This window comes from Mobula birostris, chromosome 13, assembly GCF_030028105.1.
Source record: "Mobula birostris isolate sMobBir1 chromosome 13, sMobBir1.hap1, whole genome shotgun sequence".
Lineage (NCBI taxonomy): Eukaryota > Metazoa > Chordata > Chondrichthyes > Myliobatiformes > Myliobatidae > Mobula > Mobula birostris.
In genome coordinates, this window is record NC_092382.1 from 48539672 (window position 1) to 48566320 (window position 26649).

Here is a 26649-nt window from a genome sequence, read left to right on the forward strand (position 1 = left end):
TGGTCCTTTAGACATTACATACCTGTACAAAGGAAGGTAAGAATGTCCCCAGAAGAACCAGCTATGCCTCTGGCAGATCCAGATGCAATCACTCCAGGTCTGGTAATGTGCTTCCAGCAGCACAGCCTTTTAAAACCATTCCCATTCTGTGGAAGTCGAATCCAGATAATGTCACTCAGAGACCGTATAAGTACAAATTCTTTATTCGAAGCACCCAAGACTTACTCAGTTAGTCACTCAAACAGGAACAGTCTATGATTGTTCCCGCCCAATCCACTAAATGACGAACAATTCCCCTTACACCTCAGATATATCTGTCCAGATAACACCCCCCACACCCCGCCACAACAAGACAGGCTGGAGCCAAAGTAATTTACTACATGACAGACCCTAAAGACAAATTACAAAATATTCATCATGGCTTAAACACAGAGAACAGACTGAAGCTGTCCTATCTCTACTCAGGAGTGCACATGGAGATAAGCATCCTGAAACCCTAGCTAGCGACCCTCAAGAAGAAATATGGCTCAGCATGGCTCAGCACATCTATTGATCCTCAGCAGTTTCTTTCAGAAGAACAGGCTGCTATTGTTTAATGAAGTGTTAACTCTTTTACATACTTTATCATTCCCTCCTTTTGATCATTACATGATCAACAAAGCAGTAATTTATTTACAGAAAAAGCAACCGAGTACAGCATTGACTTATCAGTGGGTAAAAACAGCGTACAAACGTAATGTTAACAATGATATCAACAACTATTCGGCCATAATGCAATATCATGCCCCACATATTACCGAACAGGCCTTCGAAGACCACCATTTTGACCCTTTGGTGAACCCGTGTAAATCCTGCCCTACTCTCTTGATACTGTCAATCTCCTTGACAGTGTGCTCGGAGAGGGATGTAATGTTAGTAGAGTCATCAGGGATATAGGTGCAGCATTCTGTGTCAATAATAGCACAGGTTCCCCCTTTATCAGCCAGGATAAGATCTAAAGCCATACAATTCTGTAGGAATGTTTGCCGGATTGCAATCATTGCAGTGGATATTTCTGTTACTTGGGCCTATGTTTCTGTCAGGGCCCCTGCAGTATTGTGGCCAGCTCCTCAAGTGCTGTAGCCAAATTGATTATCTCTCGTAAATTCCTGTCTACTCCATAGGAGAGAAAAGTGATCATCCAAAATCGCTCAGTCTCAGCTTCTCCGCTGCTGGGCACCTGCAAGTATGGCCAGGATGCATGATTCCCAGTACAGGAAGTTCCGTTTGGTTGGGACCTGAGATACCATCCCTCAAAACACTGACATCCACAGTCATCTCTGACTGGACCACAGTTCGTCACCTCACTTCCCTGGGTGATATTTGAGAAAGCCCAGGCTGAGAGTTCCTCACTCTGGTTGAGTGGGATTACTGACATTGGAATCATAGTTTTACCATGCTGGGGAATTTCGGTACAAACCCAGCAGGCCCCCAGTTCTATCTGTTTGGCATAGGTGTGACAGAGAGACAGAAAGGTGTTAACATGGGGGCCCCCGGATGCTGGGGTGAGCCGTCTCAAAGACATAAACACGTACACCAATACATTTTCCTTTATTTCGAGAGAGTCCATCCACAATGTTCCTTCAGTAACACGTTTGTTGTCTGTTTGATGTATTCACCGAGATTCCCCCTTCAGTTTCACAGCCGTGGGAGTGGTCAGTAACACCTGATATGGTCCGCTCCACCGAGGTCCGAGTTTCCCTCGATCCCAGTTCTTGATCAGGACAAAATTCTCAGATTCTATGGTGGGATAGTCACCCCTCTCTGCGGGGTAGTTCTTTTCCTTGTAAGCCTGTCGTAGCTGTGAATGTAATGCTTGGAGTATTTTGGTTAGTTGGCATATATATTTCCCCATCTCTTCCCCTAGTGTATGTATATCCAATTCTGCTGGTAGACTTTCCGGGAACAAGGGTACACAAGGTCTTGGTCCTCAGAGTGTCCTCATGGGCCGTCCATGAAAGATTTCAGCTGGTGACAACCCTGTTTTCCCCGGTGGGGTAACCCTCATGTGGAATAGGACTAGTGGGGCCTTCAACCAAGTGAGTCCAGTCTCCACTGTTAGAGTGCTGGTTTTTCTGTTGTATCTGGGGCCTGATTCATGATCATTATCATTTCCTGAGGCTTCCAGGGTGCGTACACAGGAATCACTGAGGTCCCTCCTCCTGCTCGTGGATTGGGCAGCATTCGGGTGGGCAATAGTCTTTGTGGAGCCATTAACTCTGTGGTTTTATTGGATTCTTCCCTCCCTGACTCGGAATAATCCTCGGTATTCCCTTTCTGGATCTCAGGGTATAGAGACCTCCCCTCCCCTGTCGCCGCTGTCTACCCGAGCGGCCACTGTATCTGAGTACCCCGAGGATTGGGGTTCACGGGCACTGGGTGCACTTGGCCCCTGGTAAGGTGGGGGTGTATGATGGGTGCCCACTCCTCATCACAGTGACTGCCCTCAAACAGGGTCAGTATGCCAGACATGGGTTCGGGATCCCTTGTTTCCCTATCAGTTCGAACTTTAGACTGACGTTCCTGCCCTTCTCTCCTATCATGACCAGCCTTGGTTTGCTTACATTGTTTTTCCTGCTCTCGTTTCCGGTGCCCATCCACCCATTTACACTCCGCTTTTAGCGCCTCCCAGCCTTTGGCGTTCCTTCTGCAGTACATACCTCGATCCCTTTGTCACATGCATTATTCCTCCAACTTGCTAATAATATACTGCTCCACTTTACATCTGCCTTTTCCTTCCATTCCCTTTTCAACAATTTCCACTTCTTTTCACAGTTCTTTTTCCATATCAAATTTCCTGATTGATCTCAGGAGGTAATATCCCACCACAGTCTGCTTGGCACTCCTGATATTGGGATCCTGTTCTTGACTCCAAATGTTAAAGTTGAATCTGAATAAAACTCGGGAGACCAGATCATCACCACAGTTTATTGCACGTTCTCCTGCAGGAGTTTGAGACCCAGTTGTCAAAGGGAAGGCACGTAAGCTCTGTCACCAACTGACAAGTGGAATGACTTAGTCAGGTTACAGCCATGTATTTATACATAGTAGCCCCATACATTACTATTCGAAGATGTTATTTAAACTGGTACGCCCACAAAGTCTGTTGGTGCAAAACTTAATTAACTAGATAAGAGCGTTCGCTAAATCAAGGTTTTAATTACAGATAGATGTACTGTCCAGTCTGTATCAGTCATTCCCTTTGCAAGGCCCTGATTTACTTACAGACAAATGTTCATTCCTGTTTTTATCGGCGAGTCCTCCTCCCTTTACTCAAACGAGCGTAAAATACATAATGCTATCATCTAATGAGAGTACAATGTATAATGTTATCAGCTCTCAGTCTGTCTCTCTGCAAGCCGCAGAGAACTGGTAATGAGCCTGTCTTAGCTAACCACTGAAGACAGAGTTTACTTCAGTTCAAACATTCCAATTCAGTCCCTAATATTCTTTTACCCAGAGGTTACATAGATTCAAAATGATTTTTTTATATATATCCTCAATTCCTCTGGAGGATTCAGGGGAAATATTTATGTCCAATATAGAAACTGCTGTTACCTGTGTGTATTGTGGCGATGCAAAAGTTTCTGGAGAATCTACAAGTGGGAAGAAGTGGAGTGATATTTGGAAATCTGACTATTTGAAGCTTAACTTAGCAGGCAAACTTCATACGGACAGTGTGCAAAAGCTCTGGTGAGAAGATCATTCATTACCCGTTACAGGCCTGCTACATAGTTTGTGTGAGAGTGCAGATTAACTCCATCGAACCCAGAGGAGATCAAAGTTCTTTTCGACAGTTATTTGCCAGCTGTTAAAATGAATACCACCCTATATAAAATTCACTGTGCACATTATGTCACGGCGTAAAAAATACACAGTACAAGATATATGTCCACACTGGTCATTACAAATTAAAGGGGACATTGGTGGGAATGTGGGGAGGCTCCAGTGTCCCTGATGCCCTCACCTACAAGATATGCATCCAGCTGCAGCTTGTAACCCTGCACTTTAAGGAGTTAGAACTTGAAATGGATGAATTCCGGATCATCCAGGAGTTGGAGGGGGTGATAGATATGACATGAAGAGAGGTGAATTACACCCAAGGTGCAGGACACAGGAAACTAGGTGAGAGTCAGGAAGGGGAATGAGTTTAAACAGCCATCGCAGAGTACTCTTGTTGCTATCCCGCAAAACATCAGGTGAAACACTTTAGAAACTGTTGGAGGGGATTACTGACAGAGGAAAGTCAAAGGGGTGAAATGGGATTTGTTAGTTAGCGGAACAGAACAAGAGGAGACTAATATCCCAGTGGTAAGGTTTGCTGGCGCTAGTGTGGGGGGAGGGGTGGTGATGTGGTTAAAATAAGTTCTTTGGGGAATGGGAGCCATAATGACAGAACAGATAATGGACAGGGTGAATTGAATTGACTTTATTACAGACATCCTTCATATACACGAGGAGTAGAAATCTTCACGTTACGACTCCATCTAAATGAGCAATGTGGAACTTACAGTAATTTATAATAGATAGTTTGTACAAAGAGCAGTGAATATAACATAGAAATCAATTAAACAGTCTGATGTCCTGGTGGAAGATGATGTCCCGGAGCCTGTTTGTCCTTTTGCTGTGGTACCGTTTCCCGGATGGTAGCAGTAGGAACAGTTTGTGGTTGTGGTGATTCAGGTCTCCAATGATCCCTCCGGCACGTATTTACATACCTGTCTCTGAAAATGTCCTGAATAGTGGGATGTTCATATCTGCAGATGCGCTGGGCTGTCTGCACCACTCTCTGCAGGTTCCTGTGATTATGGGAAGTACAGTTTCCATACCAGGCAGTAATGCAGTCAGTCAGGATGCTCTCAATTGTGTCCCTGTAGGAAGTTCTTAGGATTTGGGACCCCATACCAAACTTCTTCAACCATCTGAGGTGAAAGAGGTGCTGCTGTGCTCCTTTCACAGCACAGACGGTATGCACAGACCATGTGAGATCCTTGGTGATGTTTATGCCGAGGAACTTAAAGCTGTTCACCCTCTCAACCTCAGATTCCTTGATGCCAATAGGGGTTAGACTGTCTCCATTCCTCCTGTCGTCCACAATCAGCTCCTTTGTTTTTGTGACAATGAGGGAGGGGTTGGTTTCTTGACACCAGTCAGATGTTGTTCAGACCTCAGACAGAGTCAGCAATCGAATGGCTGAGCATGGTGCGATGAATGTGCTGAGCTGAGTATATCACAATGCAAGAAGCATCGTAGGAAAGCCAGATGAGCCCAGGGCATGGAATTATGATATTGTAGCCATTATTGGGACTTGGTTGCACCCAACAGTCTGAGAGATTTAGAGGAACAAATTTGTAGAGAGATTGCAGACCATGCCAAGAAGCAAAGCCTGATTCAGTAACTGATTTTGACTTTCCATATATTGACTGGGACTCCATACTGTAAAAGGACTAGATGGGGTAGAGTTTGTCAAATGTGCCCTTAAACAGTACGTAGAAGTCCTGACGTAAAAGTGTCCAATAATCTGTTAGGAAATGATCCAGGTCTGGTGACAGAAATTAGTGATCATAATGCCATGAAATTCAAAGTAAATTTGGAAAAAGAGAGGTCTGGACCACGGGTTGAGATTCTAAATTGGAGAAAGGTCAATTTTGATGGTATTAGAAAGGATCTGACAAATGTGGTTTGGGACAGGCTGTTTTCTGGCAAAGGAGTACTTGGTAAGTGGGAGGCCTTCAGAAGTGAAGTTTCGAGGGCGTAGAGTTTGTATGTGCCTGTCAAAATAAAAGTGGAAAGGTAACTGGTGCAGGGAACCTTGGTTTTCCAGAAATATTGAGGACCTGGGTACTTTGTTCCTCTAAATACCTAGAATTTTGAGTGCTACCAAGACTCATTAATGACTACAATATCATAATTCCACCCCCTGAGCTCAACTGACTTTGTTTTAGTCGTCTTCTGTTGGTTTCTAACAGCTTCCCAATAGTTTTTGCTCATTATTTTCCCTCTCTTTGGCTTTTATATTGGATTTGGCTTCTCATTTCAGCCACGGTTGTGTCCTCCTGCCTATCCAATGCTTCCACTTCTTTGGGATGTATCAATCACTCAGCTTCTGAATTGCTCCCAGAAACACCAGCCGTTGCTGCTCCATTGTCACTCCTACCGTATCTCTTCCAAACAAGTTTGGCTAGCTTCTCTGTCATAGAAACATGGAGAAGATCAGTATGGAAACAGGCCATTTGGCCCATCTAGTCAATGCCGAAAAAGCATTTAAGCTGTTTAATGCAACGACCTGCACCGGGACCATTGCCCTCCGTACCCCCACCATCCAGGATCCCATCCAACCTTCTTTTAAATTTTTCAACTGAGCTCACATTCACCACTTGTGCTGGCATTTCATTCCACGCTCTCATGACCATTTCAGTAAAGAGCTTTTCCAAATGTTCCCGTTAAATTTTCAACTTCCCCACTTACCCATGAATCGGGTTGTCATCCCACCCAACCGCAGTGGAAAAAGCTGCTTGCATTTACCCTATCTATACCCGCATAATTTTGTATACTTCTAACAAATCCTCAAAGCTATGTATAATTTCCTCATTTATGTTTAGAGCCTTTTTTTGGTGTATAAGATGTTGAGGGGCATTGATCGTGAGGATAGCCAGAAGTTTTTTTTTTTCACAGGGCTGAAATGGCTAACACGAGGGTCATAATTTTTAGGTGCTTGGAAATAGATACTGAGGGGATGTCAGGGGTAACTTTTTTAGACAGAGATTGGTGGGTGTGTGGAATTCACTGCTGGCTGTTCGTGTGAGAGTGTTTCAGTTACTGTGGGGCCAGGCACCCATGCAGCTCAGTGGGAACAGGGAATAATACCAATGGAGAGAGTCAAACTGAGCCAGGTCACAGATTGAAGATGGCAGAAATGCTCCATTCTCATAGAGACAGGAAGAGCATCAGAGAGTTTGATGGCCATTCCAGAAACCAGCACTGTGCCCAGTTAGAAGATGATATCTCTCTCCAACTTGGGTTAAACTTCACTGTAACAATGTGATGCCAGATCAGACCTTGGCAACTCAAGTGATCGCATCTGAAATATTGTCCTACAACCATTGATGGATTTTGTAAATCTTTTTACAGGTTAAAAATGACAAGGAATTTATCTACGGGAACCTCGAACAAAACACACCAGTTTTGCTGTTTCTGTCCAGATATTTAAGAAGTGGAGCAAGGGATTCACTCGATCATCCTTCCTGCTCAGACTGTGCGGAGGGATTACTCAATCATCTGACCGACTGGCATGCCTGTCATTTGACACAGCGGGGGACTCATTCATCTGTTCAGACATTGGGAATAGATTCAATCAGCAAGTTCACTCTGGGACAAGGCCATTCACCTGTTCTGTGTGTGAGAAGGGATTCAGTCAGTCTTCCCACCTGTGGACACACCAGTCAGTTCACGGTGGGTAGAGGCTGGTTGTCTGCTGAATTTGTGGTGAAGGATTCACTTGGTCATCTGACCTAATGGCTCACCAGCGAGTTCACACTGGACAGAGGGCATTCACCTGCTCAGACTGTGGGAAGGGATTCACTTCGTCACCTCAGTTACTGAGACACCAGTCAGTTCACACCGGAGAGAGGCCATTCACCTGCTCAGACTGTGGGAAGGGATTCACTCAGTCATCTCAGTTACTGAGACACCAGTCAGTTCACACCGGAGAGAGGCCATTCACCTGCTCAGACTGTGGGAAGGGATTCACTTGCTCAACCAAACTGAAGTTACATCAGCGAATTCACACTGGAGAGAGGCCATTCTCCTGCTCATTGTGTGGGAAGGGATTCACACAGTTAGCTAGCCTACAAGCACACCAGTCAGTTCACACTGGGGACAGGCCGTTCACCTGCTCAGACTGTGGGAAGGGATTCACTTTGTCATCTCAGTTACTGAGACACCAGTCAGTTCACACTGGGGACAGGCCGTTCACCTGCTCAGACTGTGGGAAGGGATTCACTCGGTCATCTCAACTGAAGGTACATCAGCGAGTTCACACAGGGGAGAGGCCATTCACCTGCTCAGACTGTGGGAAGGGATTCATTCTGTCATCTCAACTGAAGGTACATCAGCGAGTTCACACTGGAGAGAGGCCATTCTCCTGCCCAGACTGTGGGAAGGGATTTGCACAGTTATCTGGCCTACAAGCACACCAGTCAGTTCACACTGGGGAGAGGCCGTTCATCTGCTCAGACTGTGCGAAAGGATTCACTTGGTCATCTCAACTGAAGGTACATCAACGAGTTCACACTGGAGAAAAGCCTTTCACCTGCTCCGACTGTGGGAAGGGATTCACTTCATCATCTCAACTGAAGGTACATCAGCGAGTTCACACAGGGGAGAGGCCGTTCACCTGCTCAGTCTGTAGGAAGGGATTTATTAGGTCATTTAATCTGAAGCTGCATCAACGAGTTCACACTGGAGAGAGGCCATTCACCTGCCCAGACTGTGGTAAGGGATTCACTCAGTCATCTCAACTGACGGTACATCAGCGAGTTCACACAGGGGAGAGGCCGTTCGCCTGCTCATTCTGTGGGAAGGGATTCATTAGGTCATTTAATCTGAAGCTACATCATCGAGTTCACACTGGTGAAAAGCCTTTCACCTGCTCAGTCTGCGGGAAAGCATTCACTCAGTCATCTCATCTACTGAGACACCAGAGAATTCACACTGGAGAGAGGCCGATCACCTGCTCAGACATTGGGAAGAGATTCTCTCAACCAAATCAACCAAATGTGCATCATTAAGTTCACAATGAGGAGAGGCCGTTCACCTGCTGTGAATGTGGGAAGGGATTCATTCAGTTATCTATCGGTTGGCTAGCAGGTTAATATAGGGGGTAATTGCCCCCCAGCCCAGCCAAACTTAAGAAATCTCGTTTGGGTGTATGCTGTGCGATGTGTCCCCTGTTACAAATCAGTACCCCGAAATAACAAACAGTACACAATATGTGATTAAACGATTGAGCCTTATAATTCTTACTTTGACTATAGGGTTATTAAAGAAAATAAAACAAAAAAAAAGCAAACGGGTCCATTCTCTCTGTTCGCATCTTTTTTATCTACCCCTGGCAAAAGACCGCACTCCAAAACCCTGTTATCTCCAGTCATAACCTAAGCATTGCTGCTACAGAGAAACCATTACCTCAGCAGTGAAACATTGCTGAGAGGCCGTTACTTTAGCAGTGAAACCCTACAGCGTGTTACACTTGTGACACACTACCGGGTTCACACTGGGGAGAAAGTTTCAATAAGCTGCATGCTGGATATTTGTCCATCACCGTTGCTGAATGCAATTTCGAGAGTGACTGTCGGTGCTGAACTCTGCAATTATTGCTGCTGCTCCCCACACCCAGTTCTGCACCCTGGTCACTGGGCATGGGAGGAGTTTCTTCTGCGCATATTCACCTTTAATGAGACTAGAGTCTAATATTCTGGATCTCAGACAAACAAATCAGTTCTATTTCAAACACTGTCTTTGGTACTAGTGAATTTATAACACACCTAGTGTACAATAGGGAGTCAATTCAGGACGGCTGGACCCTGCCAGTGATTCTGTTCCACAACGGTCCTTTTAAATCCTCCCTAGTTGTTCCCCTCTCACTCTTCCTGTGGTGATGGGCTCCAAACAGTCACCACTCTGTGGGTGAAGAGGTTTCCCTTGAATTTTCTGCAGTCTGAAGAAGTCGATCTGACTGCAGTTCTGTCTGAGATGTTGTTCGTCCCTCTAATCTCTCTGCTGAGGAAGAATAACATTGGTAGTTAACCTCCTTAATCACGGCTCATTTCCACATCATGGGTCATTTTCCCTGCTTCTAAAGGGTTGTTAGAAAACACCACTGTCCTCTAAAGTCTGAAAGCAGAATGGGAAACCATTAGTTGGATGTTCAGTGGAGCAGGGTCAGAAACCAGAGGCGGGTCTGTACAGGGCAGAGTTTGGGGCTCTAGACGATGGTCGGGGTAAGAACGTATGATGAGGAGAAGGGAATCAGCAGCGGGGGGTGGCAACGAATGAGAGCGTAGCAACATTTGGAAGCTGATTGACAGAGAAAACAATTCGGTTGTCTGACTGATGACACAAGCAATGCCTGTTGTGAGGTGCTCCTTTGTTCGAGGAACATGTGTGAGTTGGGATGGTTATATCTATTGAGGGAGTTGTTCCTGCTTGTTTATCCTGTAATATTATATCCGGATGGTTATTATGGATTGTCCTATATGTAACAATGTATTTATTATCATAAAATTTGTAAGATTTTGACTCTAAAGCTGGACCAGGCTTGAATTTATGGTACCTTAATGAAGTTAAGGTGGTCATTCTTGAGTTTGTATTTTAAAGCAAGACTTTGCTGAATGATGTTTGCCACTTGATTGTACCTTTGTAAGTAATCAGATTGAGTTAAGCTGCTGCAGGATCCTGGAATGTCTTGGATTGTGTCTGGTTTCTCTTGGCATTTTCTGCATTTATTGCCTGGTCTGTTTGTCTCTTATGTATTTTTGATATATGTATGGCACGTGGCCAAGTGGTTAAGGCGTCGGTCTAGTGATCTGAAGGTTGCTGGTTTGAACCTCATCTGGGCAGCGTGTTGTGTCTTTGAGCAAGTCACTTAATCACACATTGCTCTGTGACGACACTGGTGCCAAGCTGTATGGGTCCTAGTGCCCTTCCCTTGGACAACATCGGTGGCATGCAGAGGGGAGACTTGCAGCATGGGCAACTGCCGGTCTACCATACAACCTTGCCCATACGGCTGTCATCATCGAAAATCGATGAACAGCTGAAGAAATTTTTTATATTTTAAAATGTTAACCATCTTGTTCTGTATTTCCCCAAGGAAACCCTGTTTCTGGGAAGAGGTCTCCAACTCTGAGTCAGGCTCTCAATGTTTCCCTGTCACCATCTAGTCTGCTCAGATCATTGGGATTTTCCCATGGATGGTCATACTCGTTCCACCGGTTAACGTGCTCTTCCATAGTGATGATTCATTTTTCTGAGTTGGCCTCTCATTTAAGTTTTCTGGTCTGTATTTCTTCTCAGAATTGCATATACCTGCATGGAGTGCTGAATCCTTTTTATTTTGTATGAAAATATATATACTTTAGAAATATTATCAGGTAGTTGGTTGATTTTTTTAAATGTCTGTTATAACTCTTCGTCCTTCTGATCTACTACTGTACAGAGTCTTGCCACCTTCAGAAGTTTTCTGATGACTCTGCCATAGTTGGATGCAACAGCAAGGGAGATGAGACTGAGTACAGGGCTATGGTAGAAAGCTTTGTCACATGGTGTGAGCAGAATTATCTGCAGCTTAATGTGAAGAACACTAAGGAGCTGGTGGTAGCCCTGAGGAGAGCTAAGGTACTGGTGACCCCTGTTTCCATCCAGGGGGTCAGTGTGGACGTGGTGGAAGATTACAAATACCTGGGGATATGAATTGATAATAAACTGGACTGGTCAAAGAACACTGAGGCTGTCTACAAGAAGGGTCAGAGCCGTCTCTATTTCCTGAGGAGATTGAGGTCCTTTAATATCTGTCGGACGATGCTGAGGATGTTCTATGAGTCTGTGGTGGCCAGTGCTATCATGGTTGCTGTTGTGAGCTGGGGCAGCAGGCTGACGGTAGCAGACACCAACAGAATCAACAAACTCATTCGTAAGGCCAGTGAAGTTGTGGGGATGGAACTGGACTCCCTCACGGTGGTGTCTGAAAGGAGGATGCTGTGCAAGTTGCACTTCATCTTGGTCAATGTCTCCCATCCACTACATAATGTACTGGGTGGTCACAGGAGTACATTCAGCCAGAGACTCATTCCACCGAGATGCAGCACAGAGCTCCATAGGAAGTCATTCCTGCCTGTGTTCATCAAACTTTACAACTCCTCCCTTGGAGTGTCAGACTTCCTAAGCCAATAGGCTGGTCCTGGACTTATTTCCTGGCATAATTTAAATATTACTATTTAATTATTTACGGTTTTATATTGCTATATTTATACTCTATTCTTGGTTGGGCAACTGTAACGAAAATCAATTTCCCTCGGGATCAATAAAGTATGACTATGACTATGACTATGATCTCAGTGGTATTAATCTAAATGTGTTTGAGTGTTGTGACAAGAATACACATAAATTAAGATGTTTGCTGGCCTGGGCTAGCATCAATGGCATCAGCAGTTGGTCTGCCACCTGTCCTCAGGGGAAGGAGAGATAAGGAACAATGAAGCAGCATCTGGAGATGTTAATGAAGGGACGGGAGAGAGAGCTGTCTGGAGCGGCTCTCCCTTTGAACCCTGAACTGTTTGAAGTGATGGACAGGCGATACCCCAGCAGGGGGATAAAAAGGGACAGGTTCGCTAAGGCAGGACACACACAACACTTGAAGTAAGGAGACCCTGGAAGCGGTGCGCCTCTCACAGCAGTTATAATGGGTGACTTCAATCTACATGTAGATTGGGTGAACCAAATTGGTAAAGGTGCTGAGGAAGAGGATTTCTTGGAATGTATGTGGGATGGTTTTTTGAACCAACATGTCGAGGAACCGACTAGAGAGCAGGCTATTCTGGACTGGGTTTTGAGCAATGAGGAAGGGTTAATTAGCAATCTTGTCATGAGAGGCCCCTTGGGTAAGAGTGACCATAATATGGTGGAATTCTTCATTAAGATGGAGAGTGACATAGTTAATTCAGAAACAAAGGTTCTGAACTTAAAGAGGGGTAACTTTGAAGGTATGAGACGTGAATTAGCTAAGATAGACTGGCAAATGACATTTAAAGGATTGACGGTGGATATGCAATGGCAAGCATTTAAAGGTTGCATGGATGAACTGCAACAAATGTTCATCCTTGTTTGGCAAAAGAATAAATCAAGGAAGGTAGTGCACCCGTGGCTGACAAGAGAAATTAGGGATAGTATCAATTCCAAAGAAGCAGCATACAAATTAGCCAGAGAAAGTGGCTCACCTGAGGACTGGGAGAAATTCAGAGTTCAGCAGAGGAGGACAAAGGGCTTAATTAGAAAGGGGAAAAAAAGATTATGAGAGAAAACTGGCAGGCAACATAAAAACGGACTGTAAAAGCTTTTATAGAAATGTAAAAAGGAAAAGACTGGTAAAGACAAATGTAGATCCCCTGCAGACAGAAACAGGTGAATTGATTATGGGGAGCAAGGACATGGCAGACCAATTGAATAATTACTTTGGTTCTGTCTTCACTAAGGAGGACATAAATAATCATCCAGAAATAGTAGGGGACAGAGGGTCCAGTGAGATGGAGGAACTGAGCGAAATACATTTTAGTAGGGAAGTGGTGTTAGGTAAATTGAAGGGATTGAAGGCAGATAAATCCCCAGGGCCAGATGGTCTGCATCCCAGGGTGCTTAAGGAAGTAGCCCAAGAAATAGTGGATGCATTAGTGATAATTTTTCAAAACTCGTTAGATTCTGGACTAGTTCCTGAGGATTGGAGAGTGGCTAATGTAACTCCACTTTTTAAAAAAGGAGGGAGAGAGAAACCGGGGAATTATAGACCGGTTAGCCTAACGTCGGTGGTGGGGAAACTGCTGGAGTCAGTTATCAAGGATGTGATAACAGCACATTTGGAAAGTGGTGAAATGATCGGACAAAGTCAGCATGGATTTGTGAAAGGAAAATCATGTCTGATGAATCTCATAGAATTTTTTGAGAATGTAACTAGTAGAGTGGATAGGGGAGAACCAGTGGATGTGGTATATTTGGATTTTCAGAAGGCTTTTGACAAGGTCCCACACAGGAGATTAGTGTGCAAACTTAAAGCACACTGTATTGGGGGTAAGGTATAGATGTGGGTGGAGAGTTGGTTAGCAGACAGGAAGCAAAGAGTGGGAATAAACGGGACCTTTTCAGAATGGCAGGCGGTGACTAGTGGGGTACCGCAAGGCTCAGTGCTGGGACCCCAGTTGTTTACAATATATATTAATGACTTGGATGAGGGAATTAAATGCAGCATCTCCAAGTTTGCAGATGACACGAAGCTGGGTGGCAGTGTTAGCTGTGAGGAGGATGCTAGGAGGATGCAGGGTGACTTGGATAGGTTGGGTGAGTGGGCAAATTCATGGCAGATGCAATTTAATGTGGATAAATGTGAAGTTATCCACCTTGGTGGCAAAAATAGGAAAACAGATTATTATCTGAATGGTGGCCGATTAGGAAAAGGGGAGGTGCAATGTGACCTGGGTGTCATTATACACCAGTCATTGAAAGTGGGCATGCAGGTACAGCAGGCGGTGAAAAAGGCGAATGGTATGCTGGCATTTATAGCGAGAGGATTTGAGTACAGGAGCAGGGAGTTACTACTGCAGTTGTACAAGGCCTTGGTGAGACCACACCTGGAGTATTGTGTGCAGTTTTGGTCCCCTAATCTGAGGAAAGACATCCTTGCCATAGAGGGAGTACAGAGAAGGTTCACCAGATTGATTCCTGGGATGGCAGGACTTTCATATGAAGAAAGAATGGATGAACTGGGCTTGTACTCATTGGAATTTAGAAGATTGAGGGGGGGATCTGATTGAAACATATAAGATCCTAAAGGGATTGGACAGGCTAGATGCAGGAAGATTGTTCCCGATGTTGGGGAAGTCCAGAACGAGGGGTCACAGTTTGACGATAGAGGGGAAGCCTTTTAGGACTGAGATTAGGAAAAACTTCTTCACACAGAGAGTGGTGAATCTGTGGAATTCTCTGCCACAGGAAACAGCTGAGGCCAGTTCATTGGCTATATTTAAGAGGGAGTTAGATATGGCCCTTGTGGCTACGGGGGTCAGGGGGTATGGAGGGAAGGGTGGGGCGGGGTTCTGAGTCGGATGATCAGCCATGATCATAATAAATGGCGGTGCAGGCTCGAAGGGCCGAATGGCCTACTCCTGCACCTATTTTCTATGTTTCTATGTTTCTAAGTCAGTGGGAAGCTCTTGGATGGCTGATCGGGGGATCAGCCTTAAACGCACAGGGTGGAAAGGTACGATCAGCGGGAACCCGGTGTGTGTCCGCCCTCGCTTGGGTGCCGGGTTCACTACAGAGGATCGACAGCATCTGCAGGAGGGGTCACAGTCGGTGACCTCAGGTGACATCACAAAGGACCCGCCCGAAAGCTGCTTGTGTGCAATATCGCCGGTCTGTGAGTGGAAGCCGTTTCTGAATGATCAGTCATTCTCGTTTTCTCTCTCTCCTTCCCCCCACGTTGTCCATCGCCATGGCAACGATTACTGCGAACTGAACTAAATTGAACTGAACTTTGTGTCACTTTGAAATCGGTCATTTACCCCTAGACAACGATAGAGCTTGATTGATCCTGTTATCTTAATTCTGTGCACATGTGTGTTTATCATTGCTGAACTGTTGCATTTATTATCCTTTCGGTTACTGTGTTGCTTGTTTCTTTAATAAAACTTTCTTAGTTCTAGTAATCCAGACTCCAACTGAGTGATCCATTTCTGCTGGTTTGGCAACCCAGTTACGGGGTACGTAACAGTGTGAATAGTCTTTTCTAAATTTGTCATTTAAGTTCTTATTTTTATTTGTGAAGTTTCCAGATTGGAATGGGACCAAGATATTTTGCTGAAAGAAAACGCTAATAATGGGTATAACAATGGTGTATATTGCCTTTGTTATATTTGCTATGCCATGGAGATCAGCTTGGGAAATCTTATTAAGCCCTGAAGTTAATTTTGTCTTTTTTTCGTTTTCACGCTATTTTCTGTTTTCTTTGCCTGTTTATATTACAGATACCTGGGCCAAAACGGTGATTCCCATCGATAGATGCTGCCTGACCTGCTGAGCTCCTCCAGCACATTGTGAGTATGGCTTAAGACTTCCAGCATCTGCAGTATCTCTTGTGTCCCATATTCTTGTATGTTTCCAAAAAGGACATGCAGGTAGGCAGAGAGGGTGCTGTGGCTCTGTTGGTAAAAAAGTTAAATCAAATCATCAGAAAGTTGACATGGTGTTGGAATGTGTTGAGTCAACGTGGATAGAACTAAGGAACAGCAAGAGTGAAAAGATCTTGATTTTTTTGGAGACCCCCAAACAGTAGTAAGTATATTGTCTGCAACTTAGAACGGGAGAAAGAAAGTGCATGCCAAAAAAGCAACGTTATAAGAGTCATGGGGATAGTCATGCAGATATATTGGGAAAATCAGGTCGGCGCAGGATCCCAAGAGGGGGTTTCCTAGAATGCCCACAAGATGGCTTTTTAGAGCAGCTCCTGGTTGAGCCCAGCTGGGGATCAGCTATTCTCAAATGGGTGTTGTGCAATGAACGAGAATTAATTAGCACACTTAAGGTGAAGAACCACAGGGGCAAGTGATCCTAAAATATGGGAATTCATCCTGAAATGTGAGAAGGAGAAGCTAAAGTGAGATGTGTCAGAATAACCGTAGAATAAAGAGAATTACAGAGAGAAGAATTGTCCTTTTTTTTTTTAGAAAAGAACACTGGCAGGGATGATGACAGAATGGCTGGAATTTCTGGAAGCAATCCGGAAGGCACAGGATAAACCATATGTACCAAAGAGGAAGAAGTATTCTAAAGACAAAATGATACAATTGTGGCCAAAGAGAAGGCAAAGCTAACATAAGAGCCAAAAAGAAGGCATATAACAGACCAAGCAATAGTGGGAAGTTAGTTACCGCACCCCATTTCTGTAAACCCCCCGACCTCTACAGCACTCACCATCTCTGCAAAACCCTCCACCATCCACCCGGGTGCATTCAGGCGACAGCTGACCCGAGAAAGACACTGCCCGCGGCGGATGGCAGGGCTCATAAAACACCCTCACGTTTTTTGTTTATAAACCTACCGATTTGCACGGATATCTTGACTAAACCTCCTTCCACCTTGACACCTGTAAAAAAGCTATTTCTTTTCCTCAGTTCCTTCGTCTCCGCCACATTTGTTGACAGGATGAGGTTTTCCTTTCCAGGTCGTCAGAGATGTCCTCCTTCTTCAAAGAATACAGTTTCCCTTCCACCACCATTGATGCCGATCTCACACCCAATTGCTCTATTTCCTGAAAATCCGCCTTCACTCCATATTCCAGTCACCTCCACAATTTTTCTTATCTTCAATCATCAAACACATCTTTTCCTACACCCCGCCACAACTCTCTGCCTTCCTTGTCCATTCGTCTCCCCCCACTAATCTATTTCCTGGAATGTATGCTTGCAAAGCGAGGGAAGTGCTACACGTTCCTAGTTACCTCTTCCTTCAGCACCATTCAGGATCACCAACAGTCTGTCCAGGTGAGGAACACTTCGCCTGTGGGTCTGCCAGGTTCATCTACTGTATCCAGCACTCCCAGTGCAGCCTTCTGTACCTCAGTGGAAAACCTCCTTGTCAAGCACATTCATTCCGTCCACAATAAAACGTATTTCCCGGTGGTTAGTCCACTCTCCCTTCCCATTCCAACATGCCAGATCATTGTTGGACTGACGCGATGATAGCATTCCCAGGTTGGAGGAGCAGCACCTCATAATACATCTGTGTAGCTTCCAAGCTGACGGCATGAACATCGATATCTTTAACTTCTACCTCCACTTTTACTTCCACCCACACCCTGCCCTCTCGGTTCTGTCTCCCCTCTTACTTCCTCTCTTGCCCACTGCCGATCATCTCCCTATGATTCCTCCTTTCCATCCTTTTCTCCCATGGTCCGCTCTCGCCTCCTCTCAGATGCACATCTTGTAGGTGAGGGCATCAGGGACACTGGAGGTCTCCCCACCTTCTCAGCAATGTCCCCTTTAATTTGTAATGACCAGTGTGCACATAAATCTTGTACTATGCATTTTTTTTAACCAGTGACATGTGCACAGTGAATTTTATATAGAGAGACATTCATTTTAACAGCTAGCAAATCACTGTCGATAGGAACTTTGATCTCGTCTGGGTTCCATCGAGTTCATCTGCACTCTCACACATCCTATGTAGCAGGCTTGTAACCTGTAATGAAGGATTTTCTCACCAGAGCTTTTGCACATTGTCCATCTGTGGTTTTCTTGCTAAATTACACTTTAAAAAAGTCAGATTTCCAAATATCATTCCACTTCTTCCCACTTGCGAATTCTCCAGCAACTTTTGTATCACCACAATACACACAGGTAACACTAGTTTCTGTATTGGACATAAATATTTTCCCTGAATCCTCCTGGGGAATTGAGGATATACTAAAAAATCATTTTGAACCTAGGTAACCTCTGGCTAAAAGAATAATTGGGACTGAACAGGAATGTTGAACTGAAGTAAACTCTGTCATCAGCAGTTAGCTAAGACAGGCTCATTACCAGTTCTCTGCAGCTTGCAGAGAGACAGACTGAGAGATGATAACATTATACATTGTACTCTCATTAGTTGATAACATTATACATTGTACCCTCGTTTGAGTAAAGGGAGGAGGGCTCACTGATAAGGACAGGAATGAACATCTGTCTGTAACTAAGTCAGAGCCTTGCAAAGGGAACAACGGATAAGGACTGGATGGTACATCCATCTGTAACTAAAACCTTGATTTAATGAACTCTCTTATCTAATTAGTTAAGTTTTGCACCAACAGACATGGTGGCTGTACCAGTTCAAATAACATCTACCAACAGTAATGTATGGGGCTTACTATGTATAAATACATGGCTGTAACCTGACTAACTCATTCCTCTTGTCAGATGGTGGCAGTGCTTACGTGCCTTCCCTTTGACAACTGGGTCTCAAACTCCTGCAGGAGAATGCACAATAAACTGTGGTGACGATAAGAAGCTGGTCTCTCAAGTTTTACTCAGATTTAACTTCAACATTTGGCGTCACAAATAGGATCCCAGTATAGGTACTGCCAAGCAGACTGTGGTGGGATATTACCTCACGAGAACAAGCAGTAAATTTGATATGGAAAAAGAACTGTGGAAAGAAGTGGAAATTGTTGAAAAGGGAATGGAAGGAAAAGGCAGATGTAAAGAGGAACAGTTTATTATTAGCAAGTTGGAGGAATAATGCATGTGAGAAAAGGATAGAGATATGTACTGCAGAAGGAACGCCAAAGGTTGGGAGACGCTAAAACCGGAGTGTGAATGGTGGATGGGCGCTGAAAACGAGAGCAGGAAAAACAACGTAAGCAAACCAAGGCTGGCCTACATAGGAGAGAAGGGCAGGAACGTCAGTCTAAAGTTCGAACTGACAGGGAAACAAGGGATCCCGGACCCATGTCTGGCATTCCGACCCGATTTGAGGACAGTGACCGTGATGAGGAGTGGGCACCCATCATACACCCCCACCTTACCAGGGGCCAAGTGCACCCAGTGCCCCTGAACCCCAATCCTCGGGGTACTCAGATACAGTGGCCACTCGGGTAAGACAGCGGCGACAGGGGAGGGGAGGTCTCTATAGCCTGAGATCCAGAAAGGGAATACAAAGGATTATTCCAAGACAGGGAGGGAAGAATCCAATAAAACCCCAGAGTTAATGGCTCCACAAAGACAATTTCCCACCCAAATGCTGCCCAATCCACGAGCAGGAGTGATTCAGTGATTCCTGTGTACGCACCCTGGAAGCTTTAAGAAATGATAATGATCATGAATCAGGCCCCACATAGGAAAGAAAGACCAGCACAGTTTGCTCAGTATGTCCGCAGTACTCTACAGGTGTTTAATGCGACCCCGCAAGATTTATTCGGTCTCTGCTGCATGATTCTGTCAGCTGATGAGGGGTGGAAATGGAAGGCAGAATTGAGATACCAAACCTATCAGGAGTTTCAGGCAGGAAACCATAATGAGAATGAACAGACAGACCAGATTATTCAAGCTTTGGAAAGGGCTCTCCAGCAACTCGTAAACATCACTAAAGTACAAGAATGGGAACCTCAGCCTGGGGAATCGGGACCAGACTATTGGGAGCGATTTGTGGCCTGCTAAGGCACTTTCACAGGAGACCAAGCTTTTAATGTGGGAATCCGTCCGCCCAGTTTAACGCCTTACTGCTCCAATGCTTACCAACTAAGTCAGCCAACATGATTAAAACCAATAATATGGATTGGCCTGACAATGACCAAAATCGAATGCAACGAGCTTTGACATATTATTGGGACCCGGCTTCCGAACCCGATCAACCCCGAAGGGAACTAATATTAAGGGTGATTACGTTCAGTGGGAAGCAGGACGCGAGTGGTCTTTATCTGGAGATCAGAAATGGGAACAAAAACCTACCAAGGGACAGGTGGGGACAACAACCCATTTAGAAATTGACAAGCAAGGATGCTTCCAACCGTGAGTACCACCCCTCTGGAAGAGCACAATGTGATAGTGACGGACGGTGAGATGGTTGTGCAGGCCTCTTTTGAAGCAGCTGCCTCTGCCCAGAAGGCTGAGCTCATTGCTCTGACTCTGACTCGTGCCTGTATCCCAGCAACAGACTAATGTTCAAACGTTCACACAGACTCCCATTATGCATTTGGAATTGTACATAACTACGGGCCAACTGGCCAAAATTCTCCAAGCATTACATTCACAGTATATTAAATTACATTATATTCACAGAACCTGTGCTATTATTGAAACAGAATGCTGCACCTATATCCCTGAAAAGTCTAAAATTACATCCCTCTCCGAGCACACTGCCAAGGAAACTGACAGCACCAAGAGAGTAGGGCAGGATTTACACGGGTTCACCGAAGGGTCGAAATGGTGGTCTTTGAAGGCCTGTTCGGTAATATGTGGGGCATGATATTGCATTATGGCCTAATAGTTGTACATATCATTGTTATAGTTACTGATGTACACTGCTTTTACCCACTGATAAGTCTGTGCTGTACTCAGTTGTGTTCTCTGTAAAGAATTACTATTTTGTTTATCATGTAATGATCAAATGGAGGGAGTGATAAAGTATGTAAAAGGGTTAACACTTTGTTAAGAAAGAAACTGCTGATGATCAACAGATGTGCTGAGCCATGCTGAGCCATATTTCTTCCTGAGGGTCGCTAGCTGTGGTTTCAGGATGCTTATCTCCTTCTGCACTCATGCATAGAGATAGGACAGCTTCAGTCTGTTCTGTGTGTGTAAGCCATTATGACTATTTTGTAATTTGTCTTTAGGGGCTGTCATGTAGTAAATAACTTTGGCTCCAGCCTGTCTCATGTGGGGGGTATCTGGACGGATATACCTGTGGTGTAAGGGGAATTGTTAGTCAGTTAATGGATAGGGCAGGACAGTCATAGACTGTTGCTGTTTGAGTGACTAACTGAGTAAGCCCTGGGTACTTGGAATAAAGAGTTTGTACTTATACGGTCTTTGAGTGACTTTATCAGGATTCAACTTCCACAGAATTGGAGTGGTTTTAAAGGGCTGGGCTGGGCTGCTGGAAACACATTATCAGACCTGGAATGATTGTAACAGGGTCTGACAGAGGCATAACTTCTTCTGGGCACATTCAGTCTCACTCCAACTGTTTCCTATCTTCCTTTGTACGGTTATGTAATGTCTAAAGGACCAGTGTTTGAGTAAATGAGACTCACCAAACTTTCTCCTGACTGAATCACTGGAATCTCCGAGTCAGATGGGTTCTCTCCAGTTGATGCTCTCAATCCTCGAGCTGGTTCACTTGTTGCTGTTTCCTCGTCTTCACAAGCGGTTTGCTTCCAGTTGGGGTTTTTCTTCCAATAAATCTCTCACTGCAGATCTGACTTTAACATGAAAGATAATGAAGCACATTAACAATAAAATTGAGAACCAAACATTTCTGCTTCATGTTTCTAAGAACAAAACTCGCTGAAATTTAAACATTGAAAGTAAATATAATGATCTCAGTGAGCAATCTTTTATTGTCTCTCACACGTCACAAAACGCTGTGGGATAAGAACGAGCCATCATTCTGTCATGGTAAGACATAAGATACAGGAACAGAATTAGGTGATTCGATCCATCTGGTCTGCCCCGACACTCAACCATGGTTGAGTAGTGTCATTCCAACACCATATTCCTGCCTCCCTCCTGTAACAATGAAGTTACTCATCCTTTACTCAGATTAGCAGTCATTGCTTCCAAAGGAACTCCAGAAACAAACATCTGATCCCAGACCAGAAATACTCGCTCAACACCTCATAAACCTGGCCATCTCGATCCCCAGGTCCAATTTACCCGGGTCAAAAACTGTGATATCCCAGGACCCCACTCACAGAGTCACACAGCTGAACCTGCCACTCACTGATCCTGACATACTCACACATCGTTCCCACATCTCACACTGGGTAGTGCAATCCGGGATTTCCCCACAACCAATGTCCAGCTGCTCGAAACTTCTGCTTCATTGCAGAAGGACGACCATCCAGCCCCATCTGCAGGAGTACTAACCAAAGTCAAAACCAAAACACCAACAGTTCCATATCCCTGGAAAGCTGATCACAGGATTATAGTCCAAGCACCAACTCTCCCAGTACTCTTTGCTGCCAATAAAATGCTGCAGTGTGTCAGCCAGTCACAATTCAAAAACTAGCACTCCCACACCGATGCACAACAGAACCGGTACCTGATGACTCTCTGGCATTCCAGCTAACAAAAAAACAATTCTGGAAATAACTCAGTGAGGCCGAAGGTGCAAAAGAACACTTCACAATGAACAGAAAGATTAGAAGAAAGATTGGTGATATATAACATTGAGGTGGTGGGATACAGGATGGACTGAGGTTGACCCAGGTTGTTGATATACACCATTGAAGCAGGAGTGGGGGGTGGGGGGTTTGGAGACTGGACAGAGGGTGAACAAGATGGGCAGAGATGAGCAGATGGAACCAGCTGGGAGAAGGGATCAAGGACAATCACTGATGGTCCTCCAGCAATACAGAGATACTGAATGAATAGCACATACCACTGCGTAAAATATCCTAAAATAACTAAGTTAGAACAAACGACAAGAACTTTGGCATATGCCCTTTGACCCTCACCAAATTTTTATCAACACAACACAGAAAGTTTCCCATCCAGACACTTCACGCTTTGCATGGTAACTACTCTGCCCGTGACTGCGAGAAATGGCAGAGAAATTTGGATAAGGGGTAGGCCATTTAGAACAGAGTTGAGGAAAAACATTTTCACCCAGAGAGTGGTGGATATATGGAATGCTCTGCTCCAGAAGGCTGTGGAGGCCAAGTCTCTGGATGCTTTCAAGAAAGAGATGGATTGAGCTCTTAAAGATACTGGAATCAAAGGTTGTGGGGATAAGGCAGGAACTGGATACTGATTGTGGATGATCAGCCATGATCACAGTGAATGGCGGTGCTGGCTCGAAAGGCTGAATGGCCTACTCCTGCACCTATTGTCTATTGGACACAGATCCGCACATCACAGAAACCATTCCCCGCACCCCCCCCCCCCAAGACTTCCCAGACCCTTGGTAAAGCAGGCAGTGAAATCAAAGATCCCCACAACCTGGGATGTTCTGCTTTTTCATTCACCCAAATCAGGGAGAAAACACAACAGCCATAAACTCAGAGGACAAATGCGAGGAGCCTCAGGAAGCGAGGCAAGTTGGAGGAAGTTAACGGGACTCAGTGGCCAACTTCTGATTCCCCAAAACATGGAGGAAGCATCACCACCAACCACACACCACGTGATCTTGCGTCACAATGCAGAGGGCGGGGCAGAGCTGCCGTAAACAACCTCACGTGATCTGTTGGCGGGAGTTCCATTTCAATTCTTCAGAAATAGACAGCCTGGGCTCCTGGTTTGGATCGTTCAATGCAGATTCAGTGAAGTCGACACATTATTGACAAGCCCAGATAACTGGGTACTAAGTGAGTAATTGATAGATAGATATACTTTATTAATCCCGAGGGAAATTTGGTTTCGTTACAGCCGCACCAACCAAGAATAGAGCGTAAATATAGCAATACATAAAACCTAACAATCAAACAACAAAATGCAAACTATGCCAGATGGAAAATAAGTCCAGGACCAGTCTATTTGGCTCAGGGTGTCTGACCCTCTACGGGAGGAGCTGCATGTTCGATGGCCCCAGGCAGGAACGACCTCCCGTGCCGCCAAGTGCTGTATCACGGTGGAATGTGGCCGAAGTTCAACAGTAAAAAGTCCAATATCCAGTCTGCAAACACGTTCCTCAATCGTACTATGCCCCGGATTGCACCATCCGTTGTTAGCCACAACAGTAAACACCCAACTCCTTCACGCTTACCGCTCTCAGTGCACTTCCAGTCAACCGGAACGGTATTACCCACCGAAATCCTCGACTCCAAAAGTCTCTGTTGTCTCGACCCGGTCCTCTTTCCTCGGCTTTGTGATCCCCCTCTGCATCCTCTGTGTGTTTTCCTCCGGATTTCAGCAGGGGTGACCGCCGCTCTGTTCGCTCAGCCGGCCGGGGTTTGCTGGTCCGTGGAATACACAATGCGACTTTGCTTCTGTCCCGCGTGTCGGGATGTAACCATTTCCAGCGCTAAAGAAAACCCAAATAAAACTCTCTCTACCAGCATGTTAGAGAGGGTGCAGCTTCGACATGTTACCGTGAGAAAAAAATACAAAAATAACGTAAATTAAAAAGTAAGAAGAAGAAAGAAAAAGAATACTTCAGAGCGGCTGTACCAGGCTGCATGCGTACTAATTGGTGCTCAGTTCGGGGCTAACGGACAACATCAGATCTCCCCGCTCGGGATCGGTCTCAATACTCACCGATGGGAAAGTGATATGTTCGGCCCGCGGACAGTGATTCCGACCCAGGAGGCGAGGATCCCTCTCCAGAACCCGCCAATGAGCGGCTTCACCACTGAACGGAAAGGAAGCCCACCCGGCCACTGTGAGCTTGCGCGAAGTGAGTATTATATCATCTGGAGGGCGAGGCCTCGGAAACAGTCGCGCAGATGTTGCCCATCTGCGGTTAAACGGGGGGGGGGTGTAAACGGGATCATGTGACTTGTTCGGTCTACCACCCCAGACCGGGACTCCAGCTACCAACTACTCACCTTAAATCCTTAAATGTATTCGACACTTTAACCCCCGAGAAAATATATCATCTGTCAACTCTACCAGTCCTCTCGTAATCTTATAAACGTCCATCAAGTCTCACCCCAGCCTGCGCCGCTCTGGAAAAAACAACCCAAGTTTGTCCAACCTCCCGTTATAGTTTATGCTCTCTAATCCAGGCAGTATCCTGGCAAACCTCTTCCGCGCCTTCTCCAAAGCCCCGACATCCTTCCGAGAATGGGGATGACCAGAACTGTATGAAACACTACAGATGTGGTCTAACTACTTTTATAGAGCTGTGTTACGAACTGTAACGTTTTAGCAATGAACCAGCAGCAATAGAGTTCACACTGGAGTCTGGTTTTGATCTTAAAACCACTATCCTTACTAGTATCTACTTATAATGTAGTAACTTAACGAAATAAATGAAAGTTAACAGTGTTATGTGTATATATGTGTAAATATAACTCCCAAACTATCGAGCCTGAGGGAACAAACCTTTGAGTCTTGAGACGGTAAAGTAGGAAAGTTCAGTAATCCACGGAATAAATGATGGGAGAGAGATATTTGTAATCCAGGGTGAAACGTAGAGAAAAGACCATTACATCAAAATAACCGTCGTCGAAGTTCTTATCCGTTGAATCCGTACATATACAAGTTATCAGCGAAAGTGACCTGTCACAGGAATACCGTTTTCCAGCGGTTACCACACAACATACCCAGGCACGGGTTAACACAAGCGGTCCCTCAAGATATTCTAAAATCCACTCCAATGGATATTATGAAGTGACAGCCACACACATTCGTTGTGGTTCCGTTTACCGATGATCAACCCACTCTTGTGGGCATAGGAGAGTTCCAAGCCTCAGCTGTGACAAACTGAAGCTATCAGCTTTTCCAGTGTCTGTCTCTGTCTCTGTCTCTCTCTCTCTCTCTCTCTCTCTCTCTCTCTCTCTCTCTCTCTCTCTCTCTCTATCTCTATCTATCTCTCTCTCTCTCTCTCTCTCTCTCTCTCACTCACTCACTCGCTCATGGTTAAATCCACAGTTAGCGCCGTCAGCCTGTGACTGACGTCATAGTCCCGCCTCCTCACTCCGGCGCTCTTAAAGACACAGTCACAGTCCGACCGCAGGCTCGCAACATCCGCAACACAACTTCCCGACTTTTCAACTCAGTGCTTCAACTAATAAAGACAACCACGCCATTTGCCTTCATAACCACCCGATCAATCTGTGCAGTCTCTTTCAGGGAGCATTGAAATTGGAGTCTAAGATCCCTCTGATCATCAACACTGTTCAGGGTTTTGCATTTAACAGTGTACCGTCTCATACATTCGACCTACCGAGCTGCCAAGATGATCATCACTAATCAAATCTCACTGAGATTTCTCAGGTCCTGTTGAATTTATTGCCAAGTGCACAAGTACGGGAAGGTACAGGTACAGAGAAACACTGACTTGTGGCAGCATCGCAGGCAAGTACATTCAGATAACACACGGAACACAAATTATACGGTTGTCTGCCAGGAACAATCTATAAATATGTTTAATGTTATTAACAATATATAAAATACAATGTGTTACAATCAATATTAAAATGTGCAT

At 45.0% G+C, this 26649-nt stretch overlaps 1 protein-coding gene and 1 long non-coding RNA gene across 2 annotated transcripts in view; one reads left to right on the top strand and one right to left on the bottom strand.

The window, feature by feature from the left end:
- LOC140207930 (uncharacterized) overlaps positions 1–26649 on the top strand; it is an 82912-nt gene that overhangs the window by 12287 nt on the left and 43976 nt on the right. Inside the window, exon 2 of the mRNA XM_072276468.1 lies at positions 7635–8089. Within this exon, the coding sequence (XP_072132569.1) occupies positions 7635–8089 (455 nt within the window). The remainder of the gene's footprint in view (positions 1–7634; positions 8090–26649) is intronic.
- Positions 15859–24860, bottom strand: LOC140206808 (uncharacterized). The gene is made up of 3 exons (XR_011888391.1): positions 24756–24860; positions 21593–21760; positions 15859–16004 (listed from the first exon to the last, which is right to left on the bottom strand). It is a non-coding gene; the product is annotated as an uncharacterized lncRNA (long non-coding RNA).